The following is a 20818-nucleotide window of genomic DNA, read 5'->3' on the forward strand; positions in this document are numbered from 1 at the left end:
GAAGATGAGAGCAGAGGGTACTGTAAGGATAGGATGAAGTAGTCTAGGAGAGAAGAGGAGAGCAGAGGGTAGTGCAAGGATAGGAGGAAGTAGTCTAGGAGAGAAGATGAGAGCAGAGGGTACTGTAAGGATAGGATGAAGTAGTCTAGGAGACAAGAGGAGGGCAGAGGGTACTGTAAGGATTAAGTAGTCTAGGAGAGGAGAGGAGAGCAGAGGGTACTGTAAGGATTAAGTAGTCTAGGAGAGAAGAGGAGAGCAGAGGGTACTGTAAGGACAGGATTAAGTAGTCTAGGAAAGAAGAGGAGAACAGAGGGTACTGTAAGGACAGGATTAAGTAGTCTAGGAGAGAAGAGGAGAGCAGAGGGTACTGTAAGGACAGGATTAAGTAGTCTAGGAGAGAAGAGGAGAGCAGAGGGTACTGTAAGGACAGGATTAAGTAGTCTAGGAGAGAAGAGGAGAGCAGAAGGTACTATAAGGATAGGATGAAGTAGTCTAGGAGAGAAGAGGAGGGCAGAGGGTACTGTAAGGATTAAGTAGTCTAGGAGAGAAGAGGAGAGCAGAGGGTACTGTAAGGATTAAGTAGTCTAGGAGAGAAGAGGAGAACAGAGGGTACTGTAAGGATAGGATTAAGTAGTCTAGGAGAGAAGAGGAGAGCAGAGGGTACTGTAAGGATAGGATTAAGTAGTCTAGGAGAGAAGAGGAGAGCAGAGGGTACTGTAAGGATATGATTAAGTAGTCTAGGAGAGAAGAGGAGAGCAGAGGGTACTGTAAGGATAGGATTAAGTAGTCTAGGAGAGAAGAGGAGAGCAGAGGGTACTGTAGGGATAGGATTAAGTAGTCTAGGAGAGAAGAGGAGAGCAGAGGGTACTGTAAGGAGGATGGGTACTGTAAGGACAGGATTAAGTAGTCTAGGAGAGGAAGGAGAACAGAGGGTACTGTAAGGATAGGATTAAGTAGTCTAGGAGAGAAGAGGAGAACAGAGGGTACTGTAAGGATAGGATTAAGTAGTCTAGGAGAGAAGAGGAGAACAGAGGGTACTGTAAGGATATGATTAAGTAGTCTAGGAGAGAAGAGGAGAGCAGAGGGTACTGTAGGGATAGGATTAAGTAGTCTAGGAGAGAAGAGGAGAGCAGAGGGTACTGTAAGGACAGGATTAAGTAGTCTAGGAGAGAAGAGGAGAGCAGAGGGTACTGTAAGGATAAGATTAAGTAGTCTAGGAGAGAAGAGGGAGAGAGGAGAGCAGAGGGTACTATAAGGATAGGATGAAGTAGTCTAGGAGAGAAGAGGAGAGCAGAGGGTACTGTAAGGACAGGATTAAGTAGTCTAGGAGAGGAGAGGAGAGCAGAGGGTACTGTAAGGATTAAGTAGTCTAGGAGAGAAGAGGAGAGCAGAGGGTACTGTAAGGACAGGATGAAGTAGTCTAGGAGTGGAGAGGAGAGCAGAGGGTACTGTAAGGACAGGATTAAGTAGTCTAGGAGAGAAGATGAGAGCAGAGGGTACTGTAAGGACAGGATTAAGTAGTCTAGGAGAGAAGAGGAGAGCAGAGGGTACTATAAGGACAGGATTAAGTAGTCTAGGAGAGAAGAGGAGAGCAGAGGGTACTATAAGGATAGGATGAAGTAGTCTAGGAGAGAAGAGGAGAGCAGAGGGTACTGTAAGGACAGGATTAAGTAGTCTAGGAGAGAAGATGAGAGCAGAGGGTACTGTAAGGATAGGATGAAGTAGTCTAGGAGAGAAGTGGAGAACAGAGGGTACTGTAAGGATAGGATGAAGTAGTCTAGGAGAGAAGAGGAGAGCAGAGGGTACTGTAAGGACAGGATGAAGTAGTCTAGGAGACAAGAGGAGAGCAGAGGGTACTATAAGGATAGGATGAAGTAGTCTAGTAGAGAAGAGGAGGGCAGAGGGTACTGTAAGGATGAAGTAGTCTAGGAGAGAAGAGGAGGGCAGAGGGTACTGTAAGGATTAAGTTGTCTAGGAGAGAAGAGGAGAGCAGAGGGTACTGCAAGGATAGGAGGAAGTAGTCTGGGAGAGGAGAGCAGAGGGTACTGTAAGGACAGGATTAAGTAGTCTAGGAGAGAAGATGAGAGCAGAGGGTACTGTAAGGACAGGATTAAGTAGTCTAGGAGAGAAGAGGAGAGCAGAGGGTACTGTAAGGACAGGATTAAGTAGTCTAGGAGAGAAGAGGAGAGCAGAGGGTACTGTAAGGACAGGATTAAGTAGTCTAGGAGACAAGAGGAGAGCAGAGGGTACTGTAAGGATAGGATGAAGTAGTCTAGTAGAGAAGAGGAGGGCAGAGGGTACTGTAAGGATTAAGTAGTCTAGGAGAGAAGAGGAGAGCAGAGGGTACTGTAAGGATTAAGTAGTCTAGGAGAGAAGAGGAGAGCAGAGGGTACTGTAAGGACAGGATTAAGTAGTCTAGGAAAGAAGAGGAGAACAGAGGGTACTGTAAGGACAGGATTAAGTAGTCTAGGAGAGAAGAGGAGAGCAGAGGGTACTGTAAGGACAGGATTAAGTAGTCTAGGAGATAAGAGGAGAGCAGAGGGTACTGTAAGGACAGGATTAAGTAGTCTAGGAGAGAAGAGGAGAGCAGAGGGTACTGTAAGGACAGGATTAAGTAGTCTAGGAGACAAGAGGAGAGCAGAGGGTACTGTAAGGATAGGATGAAGTAGTCTAGTAGAGAAGAGGAGGGCAGAGGGTACTGTAAGGATTAAGTAGTCTAGGAGAGAAGAGGAGAGCAGAGGGTACTGTAAGGACAGGATTAAGTAGTCTAGGAGAGGAGAGGAGAGCAGAGGGTACTGTAAGGATTAAGTAGTCTAGGAGAGAAGAGGAGAGCAGAGGGTACTGTAAGGACAGGATTAAGTAGTCTAGGAGAGAAGATGAGAGCAGAGGGTACTGTAAGGATAGGATGAAGTAGTCTAGGAGAGAAGAGGAGAACAGAGGGTACTGTAAGGATAGGATGAAGTAGTCTAGGAGAGAAGAGGAGAGCAGAGGGTACTGTAAGGACAGGATGAAGTAGTCTAGGAGTGGAGAGGAGAGCAGAGGGTACTGTAAGGACAGGATGAAGTAGTCTAGGAGAGAAGAGGAGGGCAGAGGGTACTGTAAGGATTAAGTAGTCTAGGAGAGAAGAGGAGAGCAGAGGGTACTGCAAGGATAGGAGGAAGTAGTCTAGGAGAGAAGAGGAGAGCAGAGGGTACTGTAAGGACAGGATTAAGTAGTCTAGGAGAGAAGATGAGAGCAGAGGGTACTGTAAGGACAGGATTAAGTAGTCTAGGAGAGAAGAGGAGAGCAGAGGGTACTATAAGGACAGGATTAAGTAGTCTAGGAGAGAAGAGGAGAGCAGAGGGTACTATAAGGATAGGATGAAGTAGTCTAGGAGAGAAGAGGAGAGCAGAGGGTACTGTAAGGACATGATTAAGTAGTCTAGGAGAGAAGATGAGAGCAGAGGGTACTGTAAGGATAGGATGAATTAGTCTAGGAGAGAAGTGGAGAACAGAGGGTACTGTAAGGATAGGATGAAGTAGTCTAGGAGAGAAGAGGAGAGCAGAGGGTACTGTAAGGACAGGATGAAGTAGTCTAGGAGAGAAGAAGAGAGCAGAGGGTACTGCAAGGATAGGAGGAAGTAGTCTAGGAGAGGAGAGCAGAGGGTACTGTAAGGACAGGATTAAGTAGTCTAGGAGAGAAGATGAGAGCAGAGGGTACTGTAAGGACAGGATTAAGTAGTCTAGGAGAGAAGAGGAGAGCAGAGGGTACTGTAAGGACAGGATTAAGTAGTCTAGGAGAGAAGAGGAGAGCAGAGGGTACTGTAAGGACAGGATTAAGTAGTCTAGGAGACAAGAGGAGAGCAGAGGGTACTGTAAGGATAGGATGAAGTAGTCTAGTAGAGAAGAGGAGGGCAGAGGGTACTGTAAGGATTAAGTAGTCTAGGAGAGAAGAGGAGAGCAGAGGGTACTGTAAGGATTAAGTAGTCTAGGAGAGAAGAGGAGAGCAGAGGGTACTGTAAGGACAGGATTAAGTAGTCTAGGAAAGAAGAGGAGAACAGAGGGTACTGTAAGGACAGGATTAAGTAGTCTAGGAGAGAAGAGGAGAGCAGAGGGTACTGTAAGGACAGGATTAAGTAGTCTAGGAGAGAAGAGGAGAGCAGAGGGTACTGTAAGGACAGGATTAAGTAGTCTAGGAGAGAAGAGGAGAGCAGAGGGTACTGTAAGGACAGGATTAAGTAGTCTAGGAGAGAAGAGGAGAGCAGAGGGTACTGTAAGGACAGGATTAAGTAGTCTAGGAGAGAAGAGGAGAGCAGAGGGTACTGTAAGGACATGATTAAGTAGTCTAGGAGAGAAGAGGAGAGCAGAGGGTACTGTAAGGACAGGATGAAGTAGTCTAGGAGAGAAGAGGAGAGCAGAGGGTACTGTAAGGACAGGATGAAGTAGTCTAGGAGAGAAGAGGAGAGCAGAGGGTACTGTAAGGGCAGGATTAAGTAGTCTAGGAGAGAAGAGGAGAGCAGAGGGTACTGTAAGGACAGGATTAAGTAGTCTAGGAGAGAAGATGAGAGCAGAGGGTACTGTAAGGATAGGATGAAGTAGTCTAGGAGAGAAGGGGAGAGCAGAGGGTAGTGCAAGGATAGGAGGAAGTGGTCTAGGAGAGAAGATGAGAGCAGAGGGTACTGTAAGGATAGGATGAAGTAGTCTAGGAGAGAAGAGGAGGGCAGAGGGTACTGTAAGGATTAAGTAGTCTAGGAGAGAAGAGGAGAGCAGAGGGTACTGTAAGGATAGGATGAAGTAGTCTAGGAGAGAAGATGAGAGCAGAGGGTACTGTAAGGATAGGATGAAGTAGTCTAGGAGAGAAGAGGAGGGCAGAGGGTACTGTAAGGATTAAGTAGTCTAGGAGAGAAGAGGAGAGCAGAGGGTACTGTAAGGATTAAGTAGTCTAGGAGAGAAGAGGAGAGCAGAGGGTACTGTAAGGATAGGATTAAGTAGTCTAGGAGAGAAGAGGAGAGCAGAGGGTACTGTAAGGACAGGATTAAGTAGTCTAGGAGAGGAAAGGAGAACAGAGGGTACTGTAAGGATAGGATGAAGTAGTCTAGGAGAGAAGAGGAGAACAGAGGGTACTGTAAGGATAGGATGAAGTAGTCTAGGAGAGCAGAGGAGAACAGAGGGTACTGTAAGGATTAAGTAGTCTAGGAGAGAAGAGGAGAGCAGAGGGTACTGTAGGGATAGGATTAAGTAGTCTAGGAGAGAAGAGGAGAGCAGAGGGTACTGTAAGGACAGGATTAAGTAGTCTAGGAGAGAAGAGGAGAGCAGAGGGTACTGTAAGGATATGATTAAGTAGTCTAGGAGAGAAGAGGAGAGCAGAGGGTACTATAAGGATAGGATGAAGTAGTCTAGGAGAGAAGAGGAGAGCAGAGGGTACTGTAAGGACAGGATTAAGTAGTCTAGGAGAGGAGAGGAGAGCAGAGGGTACTGTAAGGATTAAGTAGTCTAGGAGAGAAGAGGAGAGCAGAGGGTACTGTAAGGACAGGATTAAGTAGTCTAGGAGAGAAGATGAGAGCAGAGGGTACTGTAAGGATAGGATGAAGTAGTCTAGGAGAGAAGAGGAGAACAGAGGGTACTGTAAGGATAGGATGAAGTAGTCTAGGAGAGAAGAGGAGAGCAGAGGGTACTGTAAGGACAGGATGAAGTAGTCTAGGAGTGGAGAGGAGAGCAGAGGGTACTGTAAGGATGAAGTAGTCTAGGAGAGAAGAGGAGGGCAGAGGGTACTGTAAGGATTAAGTAGTCTAGGAGAGAAGAGGAGAGCAGAGGGTACTGCAGGGATAGGAGGAAGTAGTCTAGGAGAGAAGAGGAGAGCAGAGGGTACTGTAAGGATAGGATTAAGTAGTCTAGGAGAGAAGATGAGAGCAGAGGGTACTGTAAGGATTAAGTAGTCTAGGAGAGAAGAGGAGAGCAGAGGGTACTGTAAGGACAGGATTAAGTAGTCTAGGAGAGAAGAGGAGAGCAGAGGGTACTGCAAGGATAGGAGGAAGTAGTCTAGGAGAGAAGAGGAGAGCAGAGGGTACTGTAAGGACAGGATGAAGTAGTCTTGGAGAGAAGATGAGAGCAGAGGGTACTGTAAGGATAGGATGAAGTAGTCTAGGAGAGAAGAGGAGGGCAGAGGGTACTGTAAGGATTAAGTAGTCTAGGAGAGAAGAGGAGAGCAGAGGGTACTGTAAGGACAGGATGAAGTAGTCTAGGAGAGATGATGAGAGCAGAGGGTACTGTAAGGATAGGATGAAGTAGTCTAGGAGAGAAGAGGAGGGCAGAGGGTACTGTAAGGATATGATTAAGTAGTCTAGGAGAGAAGAGGAGAGCAGAGGGTACTGTAAGGATTAAGTAGTCTAGGAGAGAAGAGGAGAGCAGAGGGTACTGTAAGGATAGGATTAAGTAGTCTAGGAGAGAAGAGGAGAGCAGAGGGTACTGTAAGGACAGGATTAAGTAGTCTAGGAGAGAAGAGGAGAACAGAGGGTACTGTAAGGATAGGATTAAGTAGTCTAGGAGAGAAGAAGAGGAGAACAGAGGGTACTGTAAGGATAGGATGAAGTAGTCTAGGAGAGAAGAGGAGAACAGAGGGTACTGTAATAGGATTAAGTAGTCTAGGAGAGAAGAGGAGAACAGAGGGTACTGTAGGATAGGATGAAGTAGTCTAGGAGAGAAGAGGAGAACAGAGGGTACTGTAAGGATAGGATAAGTAGTCTAGGAGAGAAGAGGAGAACAGAGGGTACAGAGGGTACTGTAGAGGATAGGATTAAGTAGTCTAGGAGAGAAGAGGAGAGCAGAGGGTACTGTAAGGACAGGATTAAGTAGTCTAGGAGAGAAGAGGAGAGCAGAGGGTACTGTAAGGATAGGATTAAGTAGTCTAGGAGAGAAGAGGAGAGCAGAGGGTACTGTAAGGATAGGATGAAGTAGTCTAGGAGAGAAGAGGAGAGAGGAGAGCAGAGGGTACTGTAAGGACAGGATTAAGTAGTCTAGGAGAGGAGAGGAGAGCAGAGGGTACTGTAAGGATTAAGTAGTCTAGGAGAGAAGAGGAGAGCAGAGGGTACTGTAAGGACAGGATTAAGTAGTCTAGGAGAGAAGAGGAGAGCAGAGGGTACTGTAAGGACAGGATTAAGTAGTCTAGGAGAGAAGAGGAGAGCAGAGGGTACTGTAAGGATAGGATGAAGTAGTCTAGAGAGAAGAGGAGAGCAGAGGGTACTGTAAGGATAGGATGAAGTAGTCTAGGAGAGAGAGAGGAGAACAGAGGGTACTGTAAGGATAGGATGAAGTAGTCTAGGAGAAGAGGAGAACAGAGGGTACTGTAAGGATAGGATGAAGTAGTCTAGGAGAGAAGAGGAGAGCAGAGGGTACTGTAAGGACAGGATGAAGTAGTCTAGGAGAGGAGAGGAGAGCAGAGGGTACTGTAAGGATGGATTAAGTAGTCTAGGAGAGAAGAGGAGAGCAGAGGGTACTGTAAGGATAGGATGAAGTAGTCTAGGAGAGAAGAGGAGAGCAGAGGGTACTGTAAGGATAGGATGAAGTAGTCTAGGAGAGAAGAGGAGAGCAGAGGGTACTGTAAGGACAGGATTAAGTAGTCTAGGAGAGAAGATGAGAGCAGAGGGTACTGTAAGGACAGGATTAAGTAGTCTGGGAGAGAAGAGGAGAGCAGAGGGTACTATAAGGACAGGATTAAGTAGTCTAGGAGAGAAGAGGAGAACAGAGGGTACTATAAGGATAGGATGAAGTAGTCTAGGAGAGAAGAGGAGAGCAGAGGGTACTGTAAGGACAGGATTAAGTAGTCTAGGAGAGAAGAGGAGAGCAGAGGGTACTGTAAGGACAGGATTAAGTAGTCTAGGAGAGAAGAGGAGAGCAGAGGGTACTGTAAGGATTAAGTAGTCTAGGAGAGAAGAGGAGAGCAGAGGGTACTGTAAGGACAGGATTAAGTAGTCTAGGAGAGAAGAGGAGAGCAGAGGGTACTGTAAGGACAGGATGAAGTAGTCTAGGAGAGAAGAGGAGAGCAGAGGGTACTGTAAGGACAGGATTAAGTAGTCTAGGAGAGAAGAGGAGAGCAGAGGGTACTGTAAGGACAGGATTAAGTAGTCTAGGAGAGAAGAGGAGAGCAGAGGGTACTGTAAGGATAGGATTAAGTAGTCTAGGAGAGAGAGGAGAGCAGAGGGTACTGTAAGGAGGAGAGAAGAGAGCAGGATGAAGTAGTCTAGGAGAGGAGAGAGCAGAGGGTACTGTAAGGACAGGATTAAGTAGTCTAGGAGAGAAGATGAGAGCAGAGGGTACTGTAAGGACAGGATTAAGTAGTCTAGGAGAGAAGATGAGAGCAGAGGGTACTGTAAGGACAGGATTAAGTAGTCTAGGAGAGAAGAGGAGAGCAGAGGGTAGGGACAGGATTGAAGTAGTCTAGGAGAGAAGAGAGCAGGGGTACTGTAAGGACAGGATTAGTCTAGGAGAGAAGAGGAGAGCAGAGGGTACTGTAAGGATAGGATTAAGTAGTCTAGGAGAGGAGAGCAGAGGGTACTGTAAGGACAGGATTAAGTAGTCTAGGAGAGAAGAGGAGAGCAGAGGGTACTGTAAGGACAAGATTAGGAGACAGTCTAGGAGATGAAGTAGTCTAAGAAGAGAGAGCAGAGGGTACTGTAAGGACATGATTAAGGTCTATGAGAGTAGTCTAAGTAGTCTAGGAGAGAAGAGGAGAGCAGAGGGTACTATAAGGACAGGATTAAGTACTGTAAGGACAGGATTAAGTAGTCTAGGAGACAAGAGGAGAGCAGAGGGTACTGTAAGGACAGGATTAAGTAGTCTAGGAGACAAGAGGAGAGCAGAGGGTACTGTAAGGATAGGATGAAGTAGTCTAGTAGAGAAGAGGAGAGCAGAGGGTACTGTAAGGACAGGATTAAGTAGTCTTTGAGAGAAGAGGAGAGCAGAGGGTACTGTAAGGATTAAGTAGTCTAGGAGAGAAGAGGAGAGCAGAGGGTACTGTAAGGACAGGATTAAGTAGTCTAGGAGAGAAGATGAGAGCAGAGGGTACTGTAAGGACAGGATTAAGTAGTCTAGGAGACAAGAGGAGAGCAGAGGGTACTGTAAGGATAGGATGAAGTAGTCTAGTAGAGAAGAGGAGGGCAGAGGGTACTGTAAGGACATGATTAAGTAGTCTAGGAGACAAGAGGAGAGCAGAGGGTACTGTAAGGATAGGATGAAGTAGTCTAGTAGAGAAGAGGAGAGCAGAGGGTACTGTAAGGACAGGATTAAGTAGTCTAGGAGACAAGAGGAGAGCAGAGGGTACTGTAAGGACAGGATTAAGTAGTCTAGGAGACAAGAGGAGAGCAGAGGGTACTGTAAGGATAGGATGAAGTAGTCTAGTAGAGAAGAGGAGAGCAGAGGGTACTGTAAGGACAGGATTAAGTAGTCTGTACTGTAAGGATAGGATTAAGTAGTCTAGGAGAGAAGAGGAGAGCAGAGGGTACTGTAAGGATTAAGTAGTCTAGGAGAGAAGAGGAGAGCAGAGGGTACTGTAAGGATTAAGTAGTCTAGGAGAGAAGAGGAGAGCAGAGGGTACTGTAAGGACAGGATTAAGTAGTCTTTGAGAGAAGAGGAGAGCAGAGGGTACTGTATTAAGTAGTCTACAGAGGGTACTTAAGTTAGTCTAGGAGAGAAGAGGAGAGCAGAGGGTACTGTAAGGACAGGATTAAGTAGTCTAGGAGAGAAGAGGAGAGCAGAGGGTACTGTAAGGACAGGATTAAGTAGTCTAGGAGAGAAGAGGAGAGCAGAGGGTACTGTAAGGACAGGATTAAGTAGTCTAGGAGAGAAGAGGAGAGCAGAGGGTACTGTAAGGACAGGATTAAGTAGTCTAGGAGAGAAGAGGAGAGCAGAGGGTACTGTAAGGATAGGATTAAGTAGTCTAGGAGAGAAGAGGAGCAAGAGAAGCAGGGTAACAGGAACACATTTTTCCAGAACTTTATCATCCTGTAAAACGTGTGTGCAGAGAAGACACCTGTTATACATGAGCCGCTTGAAATCTTGGAAGAGTGGGTCCTTGTTCTTGTCCAAAAAGCCCTCGACAGAATATCTGAAATAGAGAGAGAGACAGACAGAGGTTATAGAAACTAACACAGCCTAAAATGTACAAGAGACCCCCCCCCCCCCCTCGCAAGAACACTAATTGAAGTGACAAGTCGAGAAAAGCCTGAAAGGTGCTATAAAAATGACAGTACATGAGTTCTGACACTGCAAACATAAGTGAAGTAACACAGACTGTACATTCGAGTCAGTCCTAAACTCTTTCCTAATGGGAGACTATGATGGATCTCTAATGGCACCCTATTACCTTAGTACTATACAAGGGCACGTAGGGTTCTAGTCAAAAGTGCTGCACTACATGGGGAATAGGGTGCCATTGAGAATGTATGCTATATTACTAGTGCAATCCCTTCTACACAAATAGAACAGTACTCTCTTAAGTGAGTCAAGGAGTCCTCAGGCAGAAGCTTATAATAATAGTTACGGAGCTTAGTGGATTGAGTGGATTGAGTAAACTCCCCGAGAGCTTACATTTAAGAAACAGGAGGGGATAAAAACTGAGTTGAACCACATCAACAACATGTTTTATGATATTATGCACCACTTTGTGGTACTAGTTACTATTAAAAAATACACAATATGTGTGCATGGGGCAACCTGATTACATTAAATAGAAAATAGAACAATGAATTAACTGTATTAATTGTTTAGAACTAAATGAGGTAAATTGAGTTGAAACTTCGCCGAAGTGATATCTCGTGGCATGATGCTTCACTGGATTAGAGACCCAGATGTGAAAGGCTAAACCCTTAAATACACACACACACACACACACACACACACACACACACACACACACACACACACACACACACACACACACACACACACACACACACACACACACACACACACACACACACACACACACACACACACACACACACACAAGCTCATGCATACACAAGAACTCTCTCTCTCAAACACACACAAGCGTGCAGGTACATACTCATGCAGGTACATACTCATGCAGGTACATACTCATGCATACACAAGAACTGGCTCTCTCACTCTCTTTTTCAAACACACACAGACACACCCCTGCCACACACAGATATGGCACTGTGAAAGAATGTTCTGTCTCTCCATGGCTGTCACATCTGGACAGAGAGGCAGATGAAGAGCTTGTGTTAGTATGACAGATGTGCTCCTGAGGCTGATGGAGGCTCTGTGTGTGTGTGTGTGTGTGTGTGTGTGTGTGTGTGTGTGTGTGTGTGTGTGTGTGTGTGTGTGTGTGTGTGTGTGTGTGTGTGTGTGTGTGTGTGTGTGTGTGTGTGTGTGTGTGTGTGTGTGTGTGTGTGTGTGTGTGTGTGTGTGTGTGTGTGTGTGTGTGTGTGTGTGTGTGTGTTGTTGTGTCAACACCACCTGACCGGATTCCAGGAACCTCTCTAGAGAGAAGAACACACCATGTGTTCCAAATGAAACCCTATTCCCTATATAGTGCACTACTTTTGACCAGGCGCTGGTCAGAAGTAAAGCCCTACGTAGGGAATAGGATGCCATTTGGAAGGCAGACACATACAGGGCCAGGGCAGATGCTACAAGGACAGGACAGACAGGATGACACAGGGAGGAAAAGCTGCTATCCAGAAGATGAAGGATGATTCAGGGTATATATGAGCATTTCCCAAACTCTCTGTTTTCCCCTAACACTACAGAGCTGATTCTGATGATCAAAGCTTGATAATTAGTTGATATGAGTTAACTGTGTAGTGTTAGGGCAAAAACCAAAACGTGCACCCCTTGAGGTCCCGAGGACTGAGTTTGGGAAACCCTGGTATATACTGTATTGTACAGGTAACTGCCAAAATGAAGGAAACACCAACATAAAGTGTTTTAATAGGGCATTGGGCAACAACAACAATATACTTTGTATCCCTCATTTACTCAAGTGTTTCCAAAAATATAAATGCAACATGCAACAATATCAAAGATTTTACTGAGTTACTGTTCATAGGTGGAAATCAGTCCATTTAAACACATTCATTAGGGCCTAATCTATGGATTTCACATGACTGGGCCTGGGAGGGCATGGGCCCACCCACTTGGGAGCCAGGTCCACCTACTGGGGAGCCAGGCCCACATACTGGGGAGCCAGGCCCACTTACCGGGGAGCCAGGCCCAGCCAATCAGAATGAGTTTTTCCTCACAAAAGGGCTTTATTACAGACAGGTTGGATGTACTGCCAAATTCTCTAAAACGACATTGGAGGCGGCTTATGGTCGAGAAATTAACATTAAATTCTCTGGTAACAGCTCTGTTGGGAATTCCTGCAGTCAACATGCCAATTGCACGCTCCCTCAAAACTTGAGACATGATCTGTGGCATTGTGTTGTGTGACAGAACTGCACATTTTAAAGTGGCCTTTTATTTATTAAGAGAAATAAGCTTTTTGTGCATATGGAACATTTCTGTGATCTTTTATTTCAGCTCATGAATTATGTACATGTTGCGTTTATATTTTAGTTCAGTGTAGGTTTGAAGGTGGAGGGTAGCATATGGGGTGGAGGTACATTGTGTGCAGTAAAACAGTATGGAAATATATGGTTATACAAAGCAAAGGTTTATAGTGGTGAGAGACTGAGAGTGAAGTGCTAAAGGCCATGGCTAAAATATAAAGGCTAAGCTATAGCATGAAGTTCAATAGTATCTAGAGTTAGGACGGGTTTGAGGAGTCAGCAACACTATAGGGCAATGAGATGGAAAGGTATGGCTGTAGGATACAGATGATAGCGGTAAGACAGAGAGAAGAAGACAGAGAGGAAGAGAAAGAGAGACGGAGTGAGAAAAGTCAGGAGGGAGAGGGTGGAGCAAAGTAGGTCAGTGCTGGAGGGGCGTGGGATGGGAGGGGTGGCGTTGTGACATGGGGGGGTGGCAGGGTATATTTAGCAGGAGCAGGGGATGGGATAGGTTGGGGGGGGGTCTGTTGCAGTCACAGGGGAGAGGTGTAGGGACCTCACGGGGGATGACAGCTAGGCTGAGGCAGGCTCTCCCCTGGGTCCTGGCTGTGACAGAGTGACAGACAGACGAGGACAACACAGTGACAAGGAGAGCCTTCCATCTTGGCCGCCCAGGAGCCCTGTCGTACTGGAACAACGTCTAATCCTTTTAACTATATATCGCACTACCTTGGACCAGAGCCCTGCTCAAAAATAATGCCCTATATAGGGAATAAGGTGTCATTTCAGATGCAGGGGAAGACTAGTACACTAGCATGTTGTGCACTAAAAGGCATGACTGTGATGTGTGAGCCAGCTGGGGATTCAGGGATGGATGAATGTAAACCAAACATGGCCTAATTGCTCAGTGTTGAAGTCATGTTATACATCATGTTAACCTGGATTCCCTGACTGTCATTTCTCGTCACATGTACTTGGCACTCCACTCGACTTCTCCCTTATTAATACTGCTCGAGACTTTCTAAGGGGAAATAGTCTGGTTCTCTCTCGCTCTCTCTCCCATCCTTCCTCTCTCTAAGCCTCCCTCCCTCTCTATCCTTTCCTCTTTCCCTCCCTGGCTCCTTTGATGCCCTACTATTTCTAAAATTGAGGGCAATGTAGACCCTTCAAACCCACTGTAAGCCAATGGAAGACCGTTTTACTGAATAAACCCCAGTGTTAGCCAATGGAAGACCTTGGTACTGGATAAACCCTCAGTGTTAGCCAATGGAAGACCCTAGTAGTGGATAAACCCCCAGTTTTAACCAATGACAGACCCTTGTACTTGAAAAAAACCAGTGTTAGCCAATGAAATACGCTGGTACTAGATAAACCCACAGTGTTAACCTATGAAAGACCCTGGTACTGGATAACAGTCTGGTCTACTCCCTCACTGTTCTCTCCTACCTCCCTCCCTCCCTCCCTCATCCCTCCCTCCTTCCTCTCTCTCTCTCTCTCTCTCTCTCTCCCTCCCTCGTCCCTCCCTTCCTCTCTCCCTCCCTCAACAAGACGATGTCCTTCTATTTCAAATGTTTTACTGTAGGTCCCACAATACTAGTGCCAAGTCGCTAATGGCTTGGCGCTAGTATTGGCTTGACTCCATTTAGCTACTCTGCCATTGACTTTTCATCCAATCAACATGAATCTTATAGGTCCTATAACCTATGACCTTTCCTGTATTACATCATCATGACATTTCACCTGTTGAACCACCATAGTTTCCTGTCATGGTTGTGGTTTAAGTGCAGGCTGAGTCAGCCGTAACCCACCTGTTGTGTTCGTTTCATGTTAATTAATTCTGTGTTCCCGGTTCAAAATGAACGCCCCATTATGGCTAATTATAAATCCATAATAATACATATATTATCACCTAATGTTGTGTTAGATATTTTTATCAACTTAAGTTCTTGCTATTTATTGACCTGAGCATAATGTATGTATTATTTTGTCTATAACAAATACTCAGATGAACATATTGTGCTATTTATCACACACCACTTTCACCTCTAATGCATCTTCACTGTCAGTTTCCTGGCCTCTCTCCTCCTCACCAGTGTCATGATCAAAGTCATGATCGAGAGCCTCACATACAGTATATCGTTTGGTCATTGTGCTCCCACAGAACGAATTGTGAGCAAGGCCTTAAAAAAGCTGTATATACTAGAGCTGCGAGAAAAGTTCTATATATTATTGAAACAATGTTGCGATTGTTTGTGAGAATGCAAACATTGGATGGACATTGGATGGAGGAAAGATTCTATTGGGGAAAGGTTCCCGTGGGGGTTGCCATGGAAGCCAAGAAGGGGAGAGAGGGGTGTGTGTGTGTGTGTGTGTGTGTGTGTGTGCGTGCGTGCGTGCGTGCGTGCGTGCGTGCGTGCGTGTGTGCGTGTGTGTGTGTGTGTGTGTGTGTGTGTGTGTGTGTGTGTGTGTGTGTGTGTGTGTGTGTGTGTGTGTGTGTGTGTGTGTGTGTGTGTGTGCTCAAACACACATGCATGTGGAGAGGAAGTGTGTTCATCTGATGAATGGGCATGTGCCTGAACTCAATTTAATACACTAATAGTAGTCTCAACCCATTCATTTCTAATGACCGGTCATGTTTCACTGGGAACACTACATGTGTACAAAAGTTAAATAAAACACCCCAAATGTATTGAAAATCATCCAAATGTATTTTGTGTGTTCAGATGCCCTGTGTGGACAAAGTCATGGAACCTTAAGGCAAGCCGATTAAATGAACTTCATTTTTCAGAGAGAACACAGCAGGATGGCCAAAAGGGATGAAGGAGAATAGAGCATGTGACTTTACAGCAAATACAAGTATGTGACTCACGTGACGTCCCCAGCATAGTGGCGGATACGGAAGTCTCTGTGGAACTCCATGGTCTTGTCTGATGGGGTGAGCTACAAGGGCGATAGTATCCCCATCATCATCATCATCATCATCATCATCATCATCATCATCATCATCATCATCATCATCATCATCATCATCATCATCATCATCACCATCACCTTCATCATCACTATCATCACCATCATTGTCATTGTGACCATCATCATCACCGTCATCACCATTGTGACCATCATCATCACCATTATCATCATCATCAACCTCCTCATCACCATCGTCAACATCATCCTTATCATCATCACCATCATCCTCATCATCATCATCACAGTTACCCTCTGTAATATAGGCTGGCCGAGGGGGATACAATCATCTCTTACACCTCTCGTATGTCTCTCACATAGATCTCTTCAAGAGATCAAGACATCTTACAGTAGTTGGAAGTGGAGTATTTAGACCCACTATTATTGGATGCTACTGTCTGTCTCGATGGTCTCCATGGAATGTAGCTGCCTTCTGAAGTATAACGAAACCACAACAGAGTGCAAATAGTGGGATGGATACCCCTGCTCTCTATTGACCATCCAGTGTAACTGCACTAACAATATCACACCAGTGGGGTGTTAAAGCCATTCTTAAACCGTCAATGGGGTCCTGATGGGAGTGTTGCAGTATAATGAAGACAGTAATGGAGAGAAGACATATTCAGTGAGGTAGAGGAAGGATTGGGGTACTTCAGCATAATTCACATTGTGGGTTTTTAGTGTAAGTTGCAGAAGGAATTACTATTTTATGGTTATAGGGACATGGTTATAGGAGCTGTAGAGAGGAAATGTTGAGGTATTTGTGTTCGAAGTATGGCCTGGGAGAATAAAATAGACTAGATTAGAAGAGAATAACATAGAATAGATTAGAATAGAAGAGAATAACATAGAATAGAATATAGTTTATTCTATTGAAGGCAGCGTTGCTCGTCTGACCCACCTTGCGGGAGGTGTAGTGAGGGTGTTGTCCCAGCTTAGCATCCATGCTCTCCAGGCAGATGGTGTCTGTCACCTTGCCCACAGTGAGACAGGCCTCGTCCAACACAGAGATGATGCCCTTATGGGGCTGTTCCACAAGGTCCACGATTATCTGGTTGTTAAAGTAGTCAATCTGGAAACACACAGGGGGAAAGGAACTGTTAAATGTAGGCTTCTGAATACTGCATGTGTTGCTTATGGGAGTGTGTTTGTGGAGAGAGAGAGAAACAAGAGAGAGATAGAGAGAGAAAGAAAGAAAGAAGGAAAAAAATAAAGAAAGTGTGTTTCTGCGTGCATGCGCATCTGTGTGGGCATGTGTTTGTGTTAGTCCTCGTGCACGTGTGTGTCTCACATGCTGCCAGGTGATACCCTCTCTCTGGTACTCGTCTTGTTCCTGGCGAAGGATCAGCTCGATGAAGAGCTGCTGCAGCTTCTCATTACAGTAGTTAATACAGAACTGTTCAAAGCTGCCCGACGACAACACAGAAACACAGGTTTCAACATGGACAGATCACCATGACTACCATACATTTTGAATAAATACAATCTTCAGAGAGGTTTCAAAAAGTTTGAAATTATAGATATTGTGAGAAATATTTATATCAAGATATATCCATCTGGTCAAATACAAGGTTGATCCACCATCCTGATAACTCACAAGATTGTAAATACATGGACAGGGAGGAGAAGGTAGATAGATACTATTGGAGAGTCTAACCTGTTGTTGTCGAAGATTTCAAAGCCGTAAATATCCAGCACTCCGATGACTGTGTTTTTCCCATGGAGCACTGGGTTGTAGTCTTTCACCTCAATAACAGCATTGATACGAGCCACAATCCAACAAAACAATCTCTCATAGAGAGCCTAACCAACATAGAGCAGGAGAGAGAAAAAAAGAGAGAGAGAGAGAGAGAAAGAGAGATTGAGAGAGAAAGAGCGAAAGAGAGAGAGAGAGAGAGAGAGAGAGAGAGAGAGAGAGAGAGAGAGAGAGAGAGAGAGAGAGAGAGAGAGAGAGAGAGAGAGAGAGAGAGAGAGAGAAAAAGACAGAGAAAGAGTGAGAGATAGAAAGAAAGAGAGAGAACGAGTGAGAGAGAGAAAGAGTGAGAGAGAGACAGAAAGAGAGAGAACAAAAGAGAGAGAGAGAGAGAGAGAGAGAGAGAGAGAGAGAGAACAAAAGACAGAGATTATGCAGTACACAATAATGAGTCAACATTGATGGGATTTGTCATTTATGAAGACAAGTCTTGCTGTGCTAATAGTGACCAGCCCAGTACCTTGGCAAAAGCGTCCCGGCCAAAGCAGGCCTCCTTTTCAGTGTGTCCCTTCTCTATGACCTCTCCGCCCCCAGTGGCCACAGTGCGGTACAGCAGGCTCTTAGTCACGTTGTCTGGCTCTGTGGTGGTCAGCCCAGCGATGTGACTCACAGTCTCCGAACCCACCACCTGGACACTCTCACTGTCTGTCTCAAACTGCAGGTTGCCCTGGGGAGTGGCAGAAACACAGTTCATGATCCTGGTATTATAAAACTGGATTTGGTATAAATCATAGATCACAGGGTTGAACTTTATCTCGCAAGTAAATTGCAAAATATGCACTAAGAAGTAATATGGATATCCAACCAGGATATTAAATGTTCCTTTATCTGTGTATCAACTGACATGTATGTGTAACTGATAGATGCACACACTCACACACACACGCACACACACACACACACACACACACACACACACACACACACACACACACACACACACACACACACACACACACACACACACACACACACACACACACACACACACACACACACACACACACACACACACACACACACTACATGTTAATGTTTTTAAATGTATGTCAATTGTAAAGTACAGTATTTTGTCTGTAATGTCTTTTTCGTTGTGTCTGACCCCAGTAAGACTAGCTGTTTCCATTAGCGTTGGTTAATGGGGATCCTAATGAATCTAATAAATCTCTGTCAAGCATGCTAAGTTTTACTGCACTGAACCATTAACACTAGCTCTTAGTTTAGAGATGGGCACCAATAATGTAAGTAACCAACATGATACAGTGTTATAGTTGCGTTGGACCATTCAGGTATCATTTGGTATGTATGGCCAATAGAAATGTGACCAAGAATATCCTGAATACAACCAACCAGGATGAGGATGGTCCCCAGGATCCTGTAGATGGAGTCGATCTCCTCCTCTGAGAAGCCAATCACCTGCAAGGCACTCAGCACAGCCCTGTGATTAGACCGGTCATTGTTGGATGTCTACAGAGAAAGAGAGAGGTAAATTACAGACTACAGAACAGTATTTGCTTCTCTTTACTTAACTTTACATTAGGTTCCCTTACTTTATGTTACTGTACCCTAGGTTATTTAACATTATTCTACTTTACCCTACTAACCCTAACCCTAACCCTAATGTTATTCTACTTTACGTTACTCCACCCTAGGTTATTTAACGTTATTCTACTTTACTTTACTTTGCCCTAAGTTATTTAATGTTAATCTACTTTACTTTACGTTACTTTACTTTGCCCTAGATTATTTAACATTATTGTACTTTACTTTATGTTACTTTACCCTAGGTTATTTAATGTTATTCTACTTTACTTTACATTACTTTACTTTAACCTAGGCTATTTAATGTTACTCTACTTTACTTTACGTTACTTTACTTTACCATAGGCTATTTAATGTTATTCTACTTTACATTACATTACTTTACTTTAACCTAGGCTATTTAATGTTACTCTACTTTACTTTACGTTACTTTACTTTACCCTAGGTTATTTAATGTTATACTACTTTACTTTACATTACTTTACTTTAACCTAGGCTATTTAATGTTACTCTACTTTACTTTACGTTACTTTACTTTACCCTAGGTTATTTAATGTTATTCTACTTTATGTTACTTTACTTTACCCTAGGTTATTTAATGTTATTCTACTTTACATTACTTTACTTTAACCTAGGCTATTTAATGTTACTCTACTTTACTTTACATTACTTTACTTTACCCTAGGCTATTTAATGTTACTCTACTTTACTTTACGTTACTTTACCCTAGGTTATTTAATGTTACTCTACTTTACTTTACGTTACTTTACTTTACCCTAGGTTATTTAATGTTACTCTACTTTACTTTACATTACTTTACTTTACCCTTGGCTATTTAATGTTACTCTACTTTACTTTACATTACTTTACTTTACCCTAGGCTATTTAATGTTACTCTACTTTACTTTACGTTACTTTACTTTACCCTAGGTTATTTAATGTTACTCTACTTTACTTTACATTACTTTACTTTACCCTAGGCTATTTAATGTTACTCTACTTTACTTTACATTACTTTACTTTACCCTAGGTTATTTAATGTTACTCTACTTTACTTTACCTTACTTTACTTTACCCTAGGTTATTTAATGTTATTCTACTTTACGTTACTTTACTTTACCCTAGGTTATTTAATGTTATTCTACTTTACGTTACTTTACTCTACCCTAGGCTATTTAATGTTATTCTACTTTACGTTACTTTACTTTACCCTAGGTTATTTAATGTTATTCTACTTGACGTTACTTTACCCTAGGTTATTTAATGTTATTCTACTTTACGTTACTTTACTTTACCCTAGGTTATTTAATGTTATTCTACTTTACGTTACTTTACCCTAGACTATTTAATGTTATTCTACTTGACGTTACTTTACCCTAGGTTATTTAATGTTATTCTACTTTACGTTACTTTACCCTAGGCTATTTAATGTTATTCTACTTTACGTTACTTTACCCTAGGTTATTTAATGTTATTCTACTTTACGTTACTTTACTTTACCCTAGGTTATTTAATGTTATTCTACTTTATGTTACTTTACTTTACCCTAGGCTATTTAATGTTATTCTACTTTACGTTACTTGACTTTACCCTAGGTTATTTAATGTTATTCTACTTTACATTACTTTACCCTAGGTTATTTAATGTTATTCTACTTTACGTTACTTTACTTTACCCTAGGTTATTTAATGTTATTCTACTTTACGTTACTTTACTTTACCCTAGGTTATTTAATGTTATACTACTTTACTTTACGTTACTTTACCCTAGGCTATTTAATGTTATTCTACTTTACGTTACTTTACTCTACCCTAGGCTATTTAATGTTATTCTACTTTACGTTACTTTACTTTACCCTAGGTTATTTAATGTTATTCTACTTGACGTTACTTTACCCTAGGTTATTTAATGTTATTCTACTTTACGTTACTTTACTTTACCCTAGGTTATTTAATGTTATTCTACTTTACGTTACTTTACCCTAGGCTATTTAATGTTATTCTACTTGACGTTACTTTACCCTAGGTTATTTAATGTTATTCTACTTTACGTTACTTTACCCTAGG

General features: G+C 43.5%; 1 protein-coding gene across 2 annotated transcripts in view; it reads right to left on the reverse strand.

Moving 5' to 3' along the window:
* The window catches only part of LOC124043316 (unconventional myosin-Ig-like), a 74073-nt gene that overhangs the window by 46163 nt on the left and 7092 nt on the right, over positions 1 to 20818 (reverse strand). For both annotated transcript variants that reach the window (XM_046361801.1, XM_046361800.1), the window contains exons 7-13: positions 18561 to 18677; positions 17671 to 17877; positions 17115 to 17260; positions 16749 to 16863; positions 16359 to 16529; positions 15357 to 15427; positions 10003 to 10077 (exon numbers count right to left, since the gene is read on the reverse strand). In XM_046361801.1, the coding sequence (XP_046217757.1) occupies positions 10003 to 10077; positions 15357 to 15427; positions 16359 to 16529; positions 16749 to 16863; positions 17115 to 17260; positions 17671 to 17877; positions 18561 to 18677 (902 nt within the window). The remainder of the gene's footprint in view (positions 1 to 10002; positions 10078 to 15356; positions 15428 to 16358; positions 16530 to 16748; positions 16864 to 17114; positions 17261 to 17670; positions 17878 to 18560; positions 18678 to 20818) is intronic.

The sequence above is a fragment of the Oncorhynchus gorbuscha genome, linkage group LG09 (assembly GCF_021184085.1).
Source record: "Oncorhynchus gorbuscha isolate QuinsamMale2020 ecotype Even-year linkage group LG09, OgorEven_v1.0, whole genome shotgun sequence".
NCBI classification, from domain to species: Eukaryota; Metazoa; Chordata; class Actinopteri; order Salmoniformes; family Salmonidae; genus Oncorhynchus; species Oncorhynchus gorbuscha.